We start from the raw sequence: 19383 nt of genomic DNA, 5'->3' as shown, positions 1-19383 counted from the left end.
TACGTCTGGCCCCCTCAATTGGCCTATTATAAAAGGCCTATTATAAAAGAGTTGAACAGCTACACTAGCAACTTTTTATTTACTGCTTTCTTTCTTAGTGGTATTTTTAATACTTGTACTTTTTGTGCACTAGTTATGTTATGTATGTCATGGATTTTATCTATACGTGGACGTACACATTGAATGCTGTCTTAGCATTTGTCATAACAAGATTAAATTCTGCTAGATTCAAAATATTATATACAGAATGAACTATACAAAAGGAATGTTTTAATAAAAAATCTTATGTTACATTATACTATTACACCATCTGCTGTTTTTCTTGTATACAAATATTCGAGGTCTACACTTAATACCATAAAATGTAATTAATTATTAAAAAGATTGACTTGCTTTGATAGTGATAAACTATTTGATTTGACTAGGTCTGTTGGTTTTTACACTTTTTTAGATCTTCTTCGATATTCCTTCCCCTTGTGAGCATATGTTGATGTTATTCACTATTTTATTCTGGATCATCATTTTTCGTACCTATCCGTTTCGAGACTTGATTTGTTTATCTAGGAATTCAGAAAACACTGGGGAGTGTAGGTGAGGAAGGTGGTACGGGTTAACTTTGCCAGCATGACTGAATTTTTCGACGAGAGATTCACCCCTAAAAAGACCCTTAGAAAATGAATAAACCGACTATTTTTTTTAAGAAAGCTTCTATACTGGCGTTTTATTAATTTTCTCTACACGCTGGGACCTTTAACAATCTTGGTTAAGATTATAGATCACGTGGTACACTCTGACGTCGCGGGACGCGATCTTATGTATAATGCTTTATGTGTGATTTAAAAAATACGAGAATATTTAGAATTTTACTATTAATTTTGTGCTAATGTATCAATACATTAATAGAAATCTGCTATAAATGCTCTATATGGCAGAAAATGTCTGATGGGAATTGATGAGATCTTAAGGTTGACAACCGAAGTGTGACGTCACTACTGTCATATTGTTATTTGTAAACAAAGGTTGAAAAGCCAGGATTTGTCCAATCTCAAACCTTTTTAATTCCTATAAAGTTGAAATTTTGTTTCCTCAGCTGCGTTTTCTGCGTAAGTATAGTGTTTTTAAGATAATACCACCATAATTCGGTCTTAAAATTCTACGAAATATAGTTTTTTAGTGATATTCACCAAGCAAAGGTTAGGAACTTTTGTGAACCATTGCATTTTGTATAATAAAAATGGTAATGTGCTTTGCCACGGATTGTAAACACTATAGTGAAAGAGGGATATGTAGATTTTTTGTATTTCCAAAGGATCTGGCTGGAAAAAAAAAGAGGTGGATCATTACTAAGGTAAGAAAATATAGTGAAGAAAAAAGAACTGAATTTATCGCCCGTGGAGGACGGCTTACAAATTATGCCACCTTGAGAAGCACTGTCGACATGTCATATCCACTCCATGTGCAATGTGCACTCTCCCAGCGAATAGTACAATACTGAGGCGAGCGTCAGAGAGGTTGCGCCACGAAACACGAAATAGCAGTTCGTGTTTTGCAGTCACATTAAACCGAAAGAGTCCATTTACGTGACAAGGGGAGTCCGTTCTACAACATGTAAACTTTTTCAATTTTATTAAAATCTATAAAAAATCGATAAAAAACATAATAAATAATAAAATTACTTTATTTAACTTTAAAATTTTAACAGCAAAGAAAACAAAGTTCTTTTCAAAGTTCAAATGTATTTTTTTTATTTTTTCAAGTGGGCCAAAAATTGTTATACAGAAGAAATAAAAAAATAGTCAGTTTCTGATCTGCTTATGGGGGTAAACCGCTGGACTATTTGAGGTGTTAAATTAAGAGTTCAGGATGTACAGGATGTTCAGGATGCGCCCCCACAACTAACTCTCTAATGTATTTTCTCCCTATCTTCGATTGTCAACGATACATTTGTTTTGTTAAATAGGGAGCTATAGAAAAATCAAAATATGAAAAAATAGAGGAAGACCAAGAAAAAAAGCGAAATTCAGAAGATCAACATGTTTATTAAACTAAGAATAATTTATTAACTTTCAGTTAGAGCAATAGATAAAATACAGGAAAATAAGATATCCGTTTCATTATTTTGGACTAAAAGACATTCGTCAACCACCTCTACTTAAACAACGTTGAACAATTTTGATGTGATCAAAAATACTCTTGTGCAAAGTTCTTTGTTGATAACTTTTTCCTTCACATTTTAGCATTATTTAGTGCATTTACTATTCAAAAGCTCACGTTTCTTCAGTTATTTATCATTTGGTACGTACGTTTTGTTTATCTTCTTCATCACATGATGATCAAAAATTTGTAAAAAAAATTAAATAAGATAAATGTTTTTTATCTTTTGATGTAAAATAAAATTTGAAATATATACATGATAGATAAAAAGAAATAAAACTAGTACATATTAATACTATTGCCACTGTCGGGCAATGGAATTTAAAGAAAATACTTAGAGTCAAAAGTATTGAATATTAAAACGAATAACCAATGGAGTATGGAGAACCAATCAAAACAAGAATATAAAACTTTTAGAAAAGAACCTGAATTCAAAGTGAAGAAGTAACTAAAAAAGCTAAGTCATAAAACAGTAGGTCAAAATAATATACTTACTGAAATGAATTAGAATCTAGATAGTATTGCAGTGGATATGATCAAATATTATGGACTGTAATACACACAACTCATGACATTTCCCATTACATTTGAGGAAGCAAAAAATACCGCCATCTAGGCGGTCTACGGTGATAACCAGAGCAATCTAACCTTACATATAAACAATTGCTTTATTATTGTTTTTGTATAAGTGTTTGAACTATTTTTATTTTAATTTAATTTATCAAAATTAGCTTGTTATTCAAAAATTTATAAAATTAAATTTGAATGTTTACGTCAAATTTTACGTTGTCACAACGTAGTTTCACCTCAAGCCGACAGTGGCGCTAGTGGCAACGTGCTTCAAGATTTCTGTGGGAGTTGGATGTATTACAGTCAATAGTATATTTGATATGATACACCAAATCTTCTAAAGATCGCACAATTTGGGGAGTGAACAAAATGAGTATTATTAGTGAAGACTAGGAATCCTCGTCGAAATTTTACCTATGGGCGCAGATAACAGATAGAGAAAGTATTCGGATAGAAAGAGATGGAACGCGACGGGACTGGTCTACGTGATTTTGATTTTACAGATCGAGTGTACTTCTCCTACTAAGATAATTTCAGCTAATTTTGCTGAGCATCAAGAGGGCGTGTTGATTTTAGAATTTTTGAAGTCATTCCTAGTTTTCACAAAGTGTATATATTTCTATAAACAAAAATTGAGCCAGAGTTTCATGTAGAAATTGACATATTAACAGAAGATACAGAAAAACCGAGAAATATAAGAAAGGCCAACTCATAAAGTAATCATATCACGAAACCTAAAACAGATTAACGAATAAGAAAAAGCTGAAAGCATATTGATGTAAATATTTAGAGGATAATGATTATAAAGGGAAAAATATTCTAAAAAATAAAACAATACTTTTGTCTGTAAATATACTTCTCTTCTTGCTGCTCAAAATATATTGATTGACTCATATATTATTAATAATAATACATAACAAACTTAATAAAAAATATCAACGTTCGCGTCTGATGGAGACCTCAAAAAACATGTTAGTAACAGATTGTAGTATCTCTTTGTAATTTGTTCTGAGGGATCAATCTCATCCAGTCTTTATTAGTTAAAAAAAAAACTAATCTAATAGCACATAAAACAACATCAAAAGATGTTCTTCTCTGGTAACACCTCCGAGGCTTTTACAATTTGCAAGCCATAACGGATGCTGAGACTAAGGAAGATGAGGGAATTTTACAATTTATAATTCACGTCCAACCTGCTCAGCGCGGTAAAGTTCCAACGAGAATGGTTCTCTTCGTACTCCAATCAGAGTAAACATGTAAATCAAAAATGAATAACCATTTTCAATTTCGTTGCAACACGAAACTACAGCCTCATCATTATTCCAGTCCAATCAGAGAGTGCAGCAAGCACCTCTACCGGTTTCGAAACTTATTAGTCTCTCATCAGGAGGCACATATGCTGCTCTCTCTGATCCAACCAAAACAAACCCCGGCGTGCAGTCACGGATTGCAACGAACGAAATGGCAGAGATGCCCTAGCGGCAACTGCTAATTGAATGCGAAATTGAAAATGGTTATTCATTTTTGATTTATTAGTTTTGTTAAGTCAGCAGTCAATATAGGATAAGAACTAACAAATAACTCGAATGACTATATCCAGACGCTAACATAATGAAAGAAATAAAGTCCAGAAGACTCCAATGGGCAGGACACCTCAGAAGATATTCTGAAAAAAGAATCGTAAGGCTGGCATGGCAAGAGGTCCCAACTGGAGGAAGACCACGTAGCCGCCTTGGATTTGATGGCGAGATAATAAAGCAGGAGATCTTAAAGCTATCATCATTATCAACCCGTACTCGTCCACTGCTGGACATAGGTCTCCCTCAGCTATTTCCATCTTCCTCTGTTTTGTGCGGCTTGCATCCAGTTGCCTACAATACGCTTCAAATCGTCAGCTCATCTGGTTGGTGGTCGTCCTCTGCTCCGTAGTGCTTCTTCTCGTGGCCTCCACTCGACAATACGTTTTGACCATCCGTTATCTGACAATCTGGCGATGTGTCCTGCCCAATTCCAATTGAGCAACGCGATTCTTTCGACGGCGTCCGTTGTTTTCGTTCTACGACATATTTCTTCGTTTAGGATTCGGTCCCTCAGGGAGACACCCAACATCTGGCGCTCCATAGCCCTCTGAGTTATGCGAATCTTGTTCACCACCTTTTTTGTGAGTGTTAATGTTTCCGCTCCATAAGTGAGTACAGGCAATACACACTGGTCAAAGATTTTCCTTTTCAGGCATATTTCCAATACATAGCTCAGTTTACCAAACGCTGTCTAGGCTAGTCCTATGCGACGTGGGAGCTCGCACGTCTGATGTATCTTCCCAACCGAACTTCATGTCCCAAGTACTTATAAGATGCAGTCTGCTCAATATCCATTCCATCAACAACAATATTACGATTTAGCACAAGATTAGTCATTATTTGCGTCTTGTTGATATTAATCTTTAGTCCGACCTCTAAGGAAGCGTGATATAACTTGTTCAACATTATTATTGTATCATCCATACGATCGGCTATAAGGACGATTTCATCTGCGAATCTCAAATGACTGAGCTTCTCTCCATTTATATTGATACCATATTCGTTCACATCTGCCTTCTTAAAAGTGTGTTCTAAAAGGGTTGTGAACAGCTTTGGTGAGATGGTGTCTCCTTGTCGTACTCCTCGCTGCATACAGAATTTATTAGTTTGTTGATCAGAGCGTCTTACGCTAGCCGTTGCATTGTGGTAGATATATTTTACCATATTAGTGTAGCCATGGTCTATTCGGCATTCTGTCAATGCTTTTAACATTTTCTGTTGGTTTATGGTATCGAACGCTTTCTCGTAATCCACCAATATCAGTGCCAATGGTTTGTTGTATTCCGCCGACTTCTCTATCAAGTTTTTTATTACCAGTAAGTAGTCGTTAGTGCTATATCCGGATCTATACCCAGCTTGTTCTTTAGGCTGATAGAAGTCTAACTTAGCCTCCAGTCTTTTTTGATAATTTTTGTGAAAAGTTTATATATGTGTGATAGCAGACTAATAGGACGGTAGTTTTTTAGATCTGTTATGTCACCTTTCTTGTGCAATAAAACAATGACTGCATTGTTCCATTGAGAAGGGGTTTTTCCTTGGTAAATGCATTCGGTGAAAAGTTTGGCCAAAACCTGGATAATTTTATTTCCACCTTGTTTGATTGCCTCGATCACTACTCCGTCATCGCCAGGGGATTTATTATTTTTCATTTCTGAAAGTGTCTTTTTAACTTCGTATCGTATGGTGTTACTTCTGACATTAATTCTGATCCCTGGTTTGTGTTTTTTTGGGCAGGGACTGATCTTGCCTTGCGTTGGTACTCTCATACATTTTGCGATAAAACGATTCGACAACCTTAAGGATTTCGGCTCTATCCGTAGCAATGTTGCCTTTGTTTCTTATTCTGTACATATTTTTGTTGCCAATGTTATTCGTGTTTCGCCGTATAGCTTAAATCCATACGCGTGGAGAATTAGATGGAGATTGCTCATGGATGGAGAGAGATGGAGATAGGAATGAAGGCATGTTGCTAAGTCGACTAAATCCCACGAAGGGTTGTAACGCCACGGAGAAAATAATAAACATTTTGATATTTGCTCGAGACGCCCCAGTCATTTGGTTATACAGAAGCTAATCTGGAGATAGCTTTACACAGTAACAAGGCATTTATTCACACACTTCAGAAAATATTAAGAAGAAATTTCACATAAAAAATCTCGTTTCAATCAAAGTCTAGAAACGGTGTTATACAGGGTGTCCCCGAAAATAGTGCGTTCCTTAAAGGTATAGGTAGAAGGCACCATGTAAAGCAAAAAAGTCTTCATAAAATTTTTTTCTAAATTCAACCGTTTGGCCAAAAACCAAAATACATTTTGGTATGCAAATTGAAATCTGACAACTATGTATACAAAAATCTAAAGATATACAATCACAAAAATAGTTGCAGCATGGGCCTTTAGTATTTACATTAAACCCTGTCTTCCTCCTCAACAAACAAACAAATTCTTGTTTTGTTTGATTTTCAAACATGGGGTGGTATAATTATTTTGCAAGTGTCTACCTGTCTGACCTACATTTCTGGTGTCAATAACCTAAGTCACAAAGAGTTCTTGTACAGTGATGCCAGATTATTTAATTTTATGAAAATAAAAGTTCGCTTATATGGAGAACAATGTAATTTTTTTGAAATGGTTAACTTTATAAAAAAATGTTATAGACCTTTTTTGTACTACATTGTGTATTATATCCATACCTTTCTGTATCTGTAGAGTAGGGAGTGTGAGTCAAGTCCCACAGCACTTAGGCCACAATTGAACCATTGTACATCCTCCCAGGGGGTTGTCGTCCTTAGTTCATTATCCATCCTGCCATTTCCAGGAAGGTGGACAAATCACCTAGTGACATCTCCCCTATATCGGCAGGTGTAGGCCAAGGCTCGCCGAACGCATACTCTCGTATTGACGATAACTCCGGACATTCACATAGGACATGCTCGACAGTTTCGTCATCTCGTTCACACCTCCTGCATAGAGATGTGTCTACTAGCCCCAGTGTGTGGAGGTGTTTTCTTAGTTGACAATGGCCAGTTAAAAAACCAACGGTCAAGCGTAGGTTTTTCCTGGTCATTCTCAAGTACTTTTCTGATGCTGACTTCCCAAGGTTCCTTAGTGTTACCTTGGCAAGTCTACATCCTGGCCCTTCTTCCCATCCTCTTACGGTTTGCGTGTGGGAGTGACATTTGACAGTTTCCGCGATTCTTGTAGTCGACAAGCCAAAAAGATCACAAGGTCCTAAGAGTCTTAGGCCTGCTGCCCTTCTAGCCAGCTGGTCAGCAATGCGGTTGCCTTTACTTCTGTTGTGTCCTTTAACCCACCTCAGGATGATGTTGTTACCATCCGAAGCTTGGGCTAGTGATTCATGACACTCCATTACTAGCCCTGATATGACGCGTGGTCTGTTCAGGGTTAGTAGCGCTTGTCTGCTGTCTGTGCAGATTATTACAGTTTTGCCGGCTATACCTTTCCCGATTATCTCTTTTGCGGCTATGGAGATACCAGCCAGTTCAGTCTGAACTACGCTGGCATTTTTGCCCATGCCCAATTTTATACTAAGGTTCAATGATCTGGAGTATATTCCACATCCTGAGCCTTCTTTCGTTTTGGAGCCATCGGTGTAGATTCAATATGCATTTGCCACGTTTGACTCCCTATGTTGTCTTGTTTCGATTTTGTAGGGTTTGTCGAAGACAAACGTAGGTTTAATTGAGTCGCATCCATGGCCCGCATGCAGCTGGGGCAGTGCCTCCAGCTCACCCCGCCAGAAACGACATCTCAATTGTCCCATTCCTACATCAAGGTTTGCACCCGCTGAGCGTAACCTCATCATCGTCATCAGCGCCACGTCTCTGACATATATGTCTAAAGGGGTAATGCCAACGAGCAACTCCATTGCAGCAGTTGGTGTTGTTTTCATGACACCTGTTATATTTAGGCAAGCCATCCGTTGAATATGGTTTAGTTTGTTGATCGCTGTTGCCTGTAGCACTTTTGGTACCCAAGCAATGGCTCCGTAAGTTAGCATTGGCCTAATGACAGTAGTGTAGATCCAGGCAACCACCCTGGGCGAAAGGCCCCAAGTGCGTCCGACCGTTCGCCGACACTGTTCATAGGCAATATATGCTCTTTTAGCTCTACTATCTAAGTGAGAGTTCCATGTTAACTTCCTGTCAAGGGTAATACCAAGGTATTTCACCTCTTCAGAGAAATTCAGACTGCAGTTTAGAATCCTAGGGGGTATTAAGCCCGTGATCCTTCTTTTTCTGGTGAAGAGGACCATCTCTGTCTTTTTTGGATTTATAGACAGTGAGTGTTCCTTACACCATGTTTCTATTAGTCTGAGAGCAACTTGTAATCTCTCGCATAGTGTGTTCTCAAACTTACCGCTTTGCAAGACGGTTATATCGTCTGCATAGGCTATTGTGTAGAAACCGTTCTTGCTGAGTTGGTAAACCAGGGTATCCAACACTATGTTCCAGAGGAGTGGTGATAGCACCCCCCCCTTGTGGATATCCCCTCGTAACCATCCCTCTAACCAAAACGTCTTCTACATTTATGCTTATTGCTCTATTTGACAGCATACTGAATATCCATTCGCTCACGGCCAGGGGGACATCCCTGACATTGAGCTGTTGGGTGATGGTTGGGAAAGTTGTTTTATCAAACGCTCCCTCAATGTCTATGAATATACCTAGGGTGGATTCTTTATTATCCAGCGATCTTTCAATTCTTCCCAGCAGAATCGGTAGATCTTCCCGAAGTATATGCATGTTGATTTGGATGAAGTGGATTATGAACCAGAACTTCATCTCTTATGTACCTCTCGCATAGCCTTTCCATCGTTTTCAAGAGAAAAGATGTCAGGCTAATTGGTCGGAAAGCCTTCGGTAGGGTGTAATCCATCCTACCTGGTTTTGGTATGAAGACCACACGTACCTCTCTCCACTCTCTAGGAATATATCTCAGAGCCAAGGAGGCTCTGAACATTCCCACAAGGTGCGGCAAAAGAATATCCAGTCCCCACCGTAGTAGGGCTGGATATATGCCATCAGGCCCTGGTGACTTAAAAGGGGCGAAGCACGATATGGCCCATCTTATCTTTTCCTCACTAATTAATGTTCTGGCAAGATGCCAGTCATTTGGTGTGGGTATGATTATTTCTTCCGTCCAGTTTGGTGCTTTTGAAATGCTAGAACCGGGGAAGTGTGTTTTCATCAGGACCTCAGCACTTTCGCAAAGGTTGGAAGTTTTTTTACCTTTAAGGACCGCACTATTTTCGGGGACACCCTGTATAAACTTAAAAACATGTGTAAACGACTAGATATAAAAAGGAAGATTAGGTATACATGTAGACACAGTAAACAAGCCAATGTGATGAAAATTGTAATAATTCAATATAATTATCAATAGTTCTACTTTATAATTATAAATTATTACATAAACATAACAAAATTGGAACGTCCTCAGGATGATTTTCTTTCATTATGTTTCTAAACAGGCACTTCATACATTTAAAGCGTTATGTTTGAGTGGAAGACGGAAAAGTGTTTAGAGAGTTATGTAAGTAAATATAAATATCATAGTACAATATTATAATACATATATAAATAATATACTGCAAACAAGGAACGCTAGAGTTATTTCAGAAACGACTATAGCATAAATTTATTTTGTATAGGTTGTGTAATATAGCTGATTTCCATAAAATTGCGTTGTTGTCAGATCTTCCATATTTCCGAGAATGTATGAAATTTTTTTATTTTTACTTGATTGACCTGCATCGTACTGGAAGGATCTCCGATGTAGTTACGCCAGAAAATCTGAAGAAACTCGATGAAATAGCTTCAGCTGATCGTAAAGTGTGGGTGCGTAAATTAGAAGAGGCCACAAAAATGACTAAAGAACACACTAGTTCATTTTTAACAAGTTTCAAGATTTTAACACGAAAAAATTATCCTGAAGATGGGTGCTAACCAGTAAACAAAAACTTCTCAACAGTATTTGGGTTGATTGGTAACCGCTGATGAAACCTGAATTCAATACTGTACAAAAGAGAATAGAATGAAGGCTCGGCAGTGGACCGAAGCCGACCAAAGTACTCCGAAGCGGTCAAGTGTGACTCAATTGATCGGAAAGTTTGTGGAAACTGTATTATGATGGTTGCAAAGGCATAATTTTAATTGACTGTCTTGAAAAAGGTCAAACTATCAATAGCCAATATTATCGTGCATTATTGCACAAACTGAAGCAGGAACCCATTGAAAAACGGTCCTATATGGACTTCGAATTGCTTTTGTCATACAGCAGCTCATTCACCTAATTTATCTCCTTCGAAAACCAAAATTTCTTACATTATCAGATAATGAAAGATTTGGCAACTACGCAAATACTATAGGAGGATCGTACATATTACACAATCCCTATAAAATAAATGTCGTAATTATGCTGTCTCACAAGACACTCGTAAAATATTTCAAGCATATATTTGGCTTACACTGTATGTGGGCATAATAGAAAAATATATCACAAGATTGGTTCGAAGTCTCCATCATTTTGGAAAACCGACAAGTCAACAATCACCCTGAAAGTATCTTCCATGGTTTATAACGTTGTATTTCAACCGTTCCTATTTTGCGCATAAAATTTGAGTATGTTTTACTTGCGATATTGTTGGTAGTATGACACGAACACACGAAGAGGTAGGTGAAATATTTAATAATAAGTATGAACACAAATAATACCATCAGGAAAGAACAAAAATCAAAATCATAGTCAAACATGTAGCAAAAAGAAATGGAGATGGTCAGGTCATGTGGCAAGAATACCAAACAACAGGTGGACTAGAAGATTATTGGAATGACAACCGCGGGCGGATAAACGAAGCAGACGTCGACCACCAACGCGCGGGACTGACCATGTGAAGAGAACTGCCGGGAACTAGATGATGGTATTTCAAGATAGGGAGTCATAGAGAAACTGAAAGGAGGCCTATGTTCAGAAGTGGACGATACCGGCTGGATCATGATGATGAAGACAGAACGCCTACGGCACGCAGGACTGTATCTAAAAATTTTTATAAATTTGAGAAAAGTGGACATGTACGAGAACTCCCAAAAAGTGGTCGCCCTGCTGGTATTTCAGAGGAACCAAAACGTGACATTTTTTTGTCGATGGCTGAAGATCCTCATAAGGTTGCTATAATAATTGCAACCAAAAATCAAATCAGTCAACCAACTGATGAGCATTGAGCAACCAACAGCAAAATTGGTACAGGAACTGAATGAAGACGATCGAGATTGCAGAATGGTGCTCTGTGACACACTGTTAAATAGATTTAACGTTAATGGTATATTTTAACCTAAATCACTTTTTATGCGGATGCTACATTCCATTTAAATTGTACGGTCAACAAACAAAGCTGCAGGTACTGGTCATATGAAAATCCGCGTTGGATGGTGGAGGCACTCACGCAGTATCGAGAAAAGGTCAATGTGTGGGCAGAAATTATTAACAATACCATTATTGGACATTATATTTAAGAAAGAACCATAACAGGTGAAGAATACTGGGTCTTTTTAGAATTGGAGTTAATTTCAGATTTAGCCAGATTCTTTCCTGATGCTGTAAATCCTCATCTCGTAAATAGATCGATTTGGTTTCAGAAATATGAAGCACCTCCTCATTATCTTCGTGAAGGCGTTCGTGAATCTCTCGTCAATACCTTTTCAAATCGTTGGATAGGAAGAAGAGGAGTTATCGAATCAGCCAGCAAGATCCCCGGACTTGACACCTCTAGATTATTTTTATGGTGTTATTTGAAAAGCAAATTGTATGTAAATGGGCCACAGAGAATTTAAGAACTAAGATATAATTATAGAAGAAATAACACTAATTTCTCCGGAAACGATTAGAAAAGTCTTAGATGGATTTTCATTCAGAATGGATTTGTGTTTCCAAAGACAAGGTGGTCATATGGAACACCACCTTTAGTTTTTTTCTTTAGGTGTTTTCTGTTTATACAGCAATAGTAATTACAAAATAAAAATGTTGCCATTACAGATTAAAAAAACAGATTATATCTCGCATCGAAAATAAAAAACTCTAAGAGAAGAGTGTAAAATATACTGGTGGCCCCATTTAAAAATACGCATATTTTCCGTATATCTCAGAAATTGTACCTTTGGCAGCAACGTCGAAAATATAAAATTTTAAATCGCTGGTCCATCTAATGTACGAGTAGACCAGGACTAATCTGTAAAAAGACGTGTATTTTTGGATGTGAGAGGTGGCAATCGGATTTTTGCAGATAAAGTTAGGTGACACCTTCAGTAATAATAATTGACTTATGTTCCTTCTCAAATATGCCCGGAACATTAATAAAAAAATTTAAATATTTAAAAATTTCGAAAAACATCGATTTTTTTCTGCTTTCTTTGCTTATAACTTTAAAACGATTCGTTTTGGAACAAAGTCTTAGAGAAATAAAATAAAGATAATTGAATTTTGTATCATACACGACTGGTCAAAAATGTCTTAAGGTATTACCTTTTCTGCAATATAGCAATAAATACAAAATAAGGGGGCAAAATACGCCTGTTGTTATTCAATGTTTCTTAACCACTTTGGTGTCACTTAGAACCTTAGTAATTCGCTTAGAAAATTCTTATAACTTATCATTAAAATCGACTTAATAGATTTTGCATAATAAATTTTCAATGTAAATGTTTTTAAAAAAGTTCAAATTTTTTAATATCTTTCTGACCAAAAAGTAGACCATTTAGAAGTTGGCTAATTTTTTTACATATAAATAGGTGCTCTACCTATCTAATACACTTTACAGAATTAAAATCGGATTATTTAAGGGGCCTCAGCAATGTTTTAAAATTAGAAACAATTTTTTGGCTTATAAAGAAATAGCTTTGATTAATAATAAAAAAATTAATTTTTAGCAATGCAAATAATTAAAACCGGTATAATTTGACTTAAACTTTCAAATGCTGTCAGCAGAATTGCTATTTTATTTTTTAATCAAAAGTTATTCTCGTTCAAAAATTGTAATTTTTAGATTTTTTTAATGTTCCACCGCGTTTATCTCGAACACTATGCATCCTACGAAAAAACTTGTAAAAACATTTTTGCTTAGAATTATCCAAAAAATACAAAAAAAAAATGTTTTATTTTGCGAAAAATCGATGTTATGTAATTCCTCAAGTTCTTTGTTTATAACAATCTTATCGACATCCGGATCAACTGTTACCCAAAAAATTCGTGTTCTACGGGTCAAAATACATAAAAAAAAAACTTGGGTAAGTCCATCTGAATAAAGGAGCCCGTAGCACCCCCTCCTGGACACAGCACTAATTTGTTTATAAGCCAAACAACTGTTTATAACTTTAAAACATTGCTGAGGCTGCTTAAATAATCCGATTTCAATTCTGTAAAGGGCATTAGTTAGGTGGAGTGCTTCTTTATATGTAAAAAATTGACAAATCTTTGTATGTTCTAGTTTTTGTTGTGCAAGATTTTAAAAATTTTTAATTTATTAAAAATAGTTTAGATTGCAAAATTATTATGCAAAATCTAGTAAGTCAATTTTAATGAAATTTGGTGGACGGTTTTAGCACATTACAAAAATTTTCTAAACGAATTAAGAAGGTTCCAAGTGTAACCTAAGTGATGAAAAAACATTGAATAAGGACAGGCTTATTTTGCCACCTTATTTTATATTTATTGCTATTTTACAGCAAGGGTGTTAAATAAAGACATTTTTAACCAATCGTATCTGATAGAAAATTTAATTATCTTTGTTTTATTCCTATACGACTTTGTTCCAAAATGAATCGTTTTAAAGTTATAAGCAAAGAAAGTAGAAAAAAAAAACGAAATTTTTTGAAATTTTTAAATTATTATTTTTTTATTAATGTTCCTGGCATATTTGAGAAGGAGCATAATTCAATTATTATTAACGAAGTTATCACCTAACTTTATCCGCAAAAATCTGAATGCCACCTCTCACATCCACCTACAAACAGATCCTTTCTGGTCTAGAGTACATAACCAACATATTTATTGTCAATATATCATAGGGGGTGTCACATATATCCTGATGTTTACATATGATACTAGACACTCGGTATACGAATGCACAAAATAGGAACAATAGAAATGGTATGAACCCTACACAAGCATTTACATACATTTGTTGTGTTAAAATTAAGTCTAAAGAAGGATTCCGATTGAGCGTGTTGAGGTGTGCCATGCGAAATAGAAAAATATAACAGGAAAAGATAAAAACTGAAGACCGGAATCAAAGCAAATATTAAATAGCCAGTATTTCCCTCAGAATTTTGTGATTACAAGCCTTGGGCAAAAACAAACCCTTTATTTATAGGTGTTAAGGTACCAAGGGTATTATAAGGATAATAACGCTTGAGGTCAATGGTGTATATACCGAGGGCCTTTGACCCGAGGGATATACGTTGACCGAAAGCGTTATTATCCTTATAATACCCTTGGTATTATAAGGTCGAAATTTCATTAAGTTGGTTAATTCATACAATGATAAAAATCTTAACACAACGTGGTTAGACTACTACATAGCAAAATTTGCATGGCACTGATCGTATCAGCCCCTAGCTCCGTCGGAAGAGTGGACGCATTAGTACCTGCTTGTTAAATTCCTTTGAACCGTGTCAGTTTACCGACAACTGACGGGAAATAACGCGCCGCTCCACAGGGATCTAATATAGAGATTTCGGTATTACCTTGAGGATCATAAATCACAAATTTTAAGAGAAATTTCGTTGCGTTGATTCCCGTCTTTAGTTTTTGTCTTTTTCTATTTCACAAAGCGCGCATCAACACGGTCCGTTGGAATCCTTCTTTAGACTTCATTTTAAAACACAATTCTAACATTTAAGTCAACCTCAGTTAGTAGTATTATGTGATGTCCTTCGATGACTTATAAAATCATTACAAGATTCAGTAGTGTATCTACAGCGCCAACAGAAGAACGTTTTGTGCTCTTTTAAATAATGCGTTTTTAAATGCAGCAGTCTGTCGGTGGTCTCATCACAGAATTTGCAATAAAATGTACTCTTCTCAGTACCAGAGATTTCTGTAACCTCCATTATATCATCGTCTTGCTTTTTCTCACCCAAGGACTCACATTCGTCAAATTGATCATCTACATTATCAGCATCATTCATAGAAGTATTGGTTTTCGATAAAGACTCGTCAATTACCAAGTTGCTATCCTCATCTGAGTCAGATTTTGGTTTGCTGTTATCAGTTTCTGATGGTTTGTTTGAATCCTCTTTTTCGGGATATTCGTTTTCTGAATCACTGTCTATAATAACTATTGGATCTTCTTTTGGGGGTAAAGTCTTAGTTGCTTCAGATAAGCTCATCACCATTTCTATCTTGGGTAAGCTTGGAGACTTCGGTCTCGGCATTAAAAGAGGCAAAGGTGATTGAGGAATGTCTTGGGAGTTATTCTGCAAAATAATATACTGCATTCCTGAACCACCTACGACAGGGGGCTTTGATGGGACAACTGGACTCAAGGAGGTCGACTGAATATCCATAGGAGTTATCGGACTAGAAACTGTAGTAGGTGTATGAACCTGCATCTTGGGCTTAAGAGGAGTTATGCGAAATTTTCTTTTTTTTCTTGGAACCATTTTAATAATATAATCGTCACCAGTAGAGGTGGACGGTATTCCCTCTATACTATACTTCTGAATAGGCCTACCTCTACCAGGTATGTCTTTACCAATCAGTTTAGACGATACTGGTAAATTGGAACTAGATTCCTCAGGAATTGCTAAAAGATCTGTCAGTTTACTAAGGCTGGAATCGACTTTTGGGGAAAATAATGAAAAACTGGACTTGGGGTCTCTCAGTTTATCTATACTAACAAGTCCAAATGGTTTTGGTTTAGTTGGTGTGGGCGTTGTAGAAGCTGTAGATGTCGACAAAGTATTTGAAGGAGCTGTAGGTTCTTGGGTGACACTTAATGCACTATTACTATTTTCCAAAGATGTATACACGTCATTTTCTAATGTTGGACTATTAGAAAATGACGTATTTGGTAAAGCATTGTATGGGACGGATATCAGGTTTACAGGAGGTGTAGAAATGCTCATTACATTTGTGGGAGCTGTGGATATTGCGGGATGAGTAAAGGAAGTATTTGGTAAAGAGTCGTAAGGAACCGGTATAATGTCTGTAAGAGCTGTAGAAATGCTCATTACATTTGTGGGAGCTACAGACATGGATACTATGTTTGTGGGAGCTGTGGATATTACAGGATTTTGAGAAGATGTTGAAACGCTACAAGATGCAATTGAATTATCAACATTAATACTAGAAGTTGTATGATTATCAGATACATCTTTGGGTATTGAAATGGTAGGATTGAGGATTTTCTGTCTCGCTGCATTGGCTTTTTTGAAAATCTTTTGCTTTGAGGTAGTAACACCGGACGAGCCTGCTCCACTATTTTTGGAAATAAGTCTAATTTTTATAGGTTTCATTGGTGGTTTTATCGGTTTGAGTTTTTTATTCAGAATTTGTTTCATTTTTTCCTCTTCTATATTGGGTAAAAATATCGTTTTTGATGGTTTGGCTTTGGGTTCATGTGGAGCAATCATCTCTTTTATAGAAGCTGTCAAACTTAAGCTCTTTGGAACAGAACTTTGAGATGCTGGAGCAGGAAGAATTTTACGTAGTAATGGTAATGCAGGTTTTGGTTGGGACAGGGATGATACAGGTTGAGGTAATTCAGATAATATAGGCATAGATTGGGATACTACAGGTTGAGGTGGAGGTTGAGATGATCTATGCATAGATTGGGATACTACAGGTTGAGGTGGAGGTTGAGATGATCTAGGCATAGATTGGGATACTACAGGTTGAGGTGGAGGTTGAGATGATCTAGGCATAGATTGGGATACTACAGGTTGAGGTGGAGGTTGAGATGATCTAGGCATAGATTGGGACACTACAGGTTGAGGTGGAGGTTGAGATGATCTAGGCATAGATTGGGATACTACAGGTTGAGGTGGAGGTTGAGATACTCTAGGTTTATTACTAGCTACTATTACTATAGGTTTAGGTTTTGCTTGTTGAATGGTTGTCGACCTTTCATGTTTGTCTTTGTTATCTTCGATAATTTCGATATTCGTCTCTCCTGGAGTGTATAGATAATTGTGAGAATCTGGTATACTAATTTCTTTATGGAATTCAGTATGGTTATCCAGATCCTCTTTCGTGGTGAATACATCGTAACATAAATCACAGGTTAGGTTTTCAGATTCTGGCTCTCCAATTACTACATTAGTGGTTATTATCTCTATGGGCTCGCTAACCACGGGCTCAGCAGGAGTTCTCAAGTTATGAGAGTTGATCTCATGCCTCTTTAGCTGGAAACAGTCAGCAAAAGTTTTATCACATGACGAACAAGCGTACAGAGATTTTGAACTAGTTAAACTCTTAATTGTATTATTTTTATGTTGCATCACATGAACAATGAATGCGTAGATGGTATTCATCTTTCTGTTGCATAAGTGGCACGAAAATTTACATTTGGTAGTAGTACTAGAAATGTGCAGTTTTACATCATCAGACGTAGCAAAATACACGTTACAGGTATCACATTTAAAGGGTGTTTTAACTTGTTCTTTATTTTCTTCTTGTGTAGAAGGTTTGGGTTCTTCGGGTAAAATTTTACCCTCTGGTTTGGGTAAAATTGGAACATTTTTGGTGTCTTTGGGTTTCTCTAGTTGTTTCTTAAATAAACTCATTATTCTAGAGGCTTTCCTTTTCTTAAATCCCAGCATTTCTAATTTAGTTCTTCTTCTCCTTTTCTTAATTACTTCGTCTTCAGTTTGGCCCTCCTTCATCAAAACATCCATGTTTTTAACTTTGTTTTCCGTGCCACTAGAAGAATTTTCATCCTCTTTGGCTTCCTTTTCAGCGGAATTTTCTTCAAAACGATCATCTTCGATTTCATCCTCATCATCGGAATGCAGCTGTTTGTGCTCTAACAAATCGTCTATTTGAGGAAATTTCTGCATGCAAACGTAGCACGTATAGTCTTTTTTGCGTTCGGTCAAAATTTCAGTTTCATTCTTTTTGGTTGGTGGTTCATCTGGCGGACCATCCCTAAGTTTTGGTGGTTCATCGGAATGTAGCTGTCTGTGCTCAAGCAAGTCATCTATTTGTGAAAATTTCTGCATGCAAACGTAGCATGTGTAGTCTTTTTTGCGTTCGGTCAAAATTTCATTTATGTTCTTCTTGGTTGGTGGTTCATCCCTAAGTTTTGGTGATTCATCCCTAAGTTTTGGTGGTTCATCTCTAAGTTTTGGTGGTTCATCTCTAAGTTTTGGTGGTTGATCCCTAAGTTTTGTAAGTACAACTGACAATTTTCGTAACTTAAAAGTACTTCGAATATCCGACCTAAAAAAGAGTTTTTTGTTATTTATCATTTATAAATAATAGAATAGTCACAAAGGATTACAATTATAAAGAATAAAGGGAAGATAAAAAATTATTATATGGTAAATATTTATTTAAAAAGATACAAACATATTTTTTTCTGTAGTTGTCCTGAAAACTAAACTTTTTTTAGGATTTATTAATAATAATATACTCTTATCGTCCAGAATACGCCTATGTATTCAACAAAACATGATCTTATACCGTATCTGACAGTAGAAAAGACCTAACGGAAATCCATTAGGGCATTCTTTGCTGAAAGGAGTGTAACTAACCATCGGAATAGGTGCGCTGAACGTATCCCTTCCGAATCCCGTCGATTTGGCGAGTTGAGTGTTTTCGCTTTTAGATTTCAAAAAATTAAAATTAGTAGTTACCATATGATCATGAATTGATTCCACATGAGATGAGTGAAGCTGGTAAAACGGCTACTTATGAATTATTGCCGCTAAAGTCAAGAGAGAGGTATGAATTGGTCTACAATTTCTTTAAAATATTGGAACAATGATAAAAAAAGTGCATAATATAAATGAAGAAGTTATTCTTCTATATTTAATGAAAAAATCTAAAATCTGAAAGCCCTC

General features: G+C 36.3%; 1 protein-coding gene across 2 annotated transcripts in view; it reads right to left on the bottom strand.

Annotated features, from left to right (window-relative positions):
- LOC114325046 (uncharacterized) overlaps positions 1-19383 on the bottom strand; it is a 196771-nt gene that overhangs the window by 14043 nt on the left and 163345 nt on the right. The window contains exon 5 of one of the 2 annotated variants that reach the window (XM_028272972.2): positions 634-18760. The exons of the other annotated variant lie outside the window; for it this stretch is intronic. Coding sequence (XP_028128773.2) covers positions 15226-18760 — 3535 coding nt within the window. The 3' untranslated portion in view covers positions 634-15225. Of the gene's footprint in view, positions 1-633; positions 18761-19383 lie in introns of those variants that run through there. 2 annotated transcript variants of the gene reach the window in all.

This window comes from Diabrotica virgifera, chromosome 9, assembly GCF_917563875.1.
Source record: "Diabrotica virgifera virgifera chromosome 9, PGI_DIABVI_V3a".
NCBI lineage: Eukaryota > Metazoa > Arthropoda > Insecta > Coleoptera > Chrysomelidae > Diabrotica > Diabrotica virgifera.
Note: the sequence above shows the minus strand (reverse complement) of the source record. Positions and strands in the feature narration are given on the sequence as shown.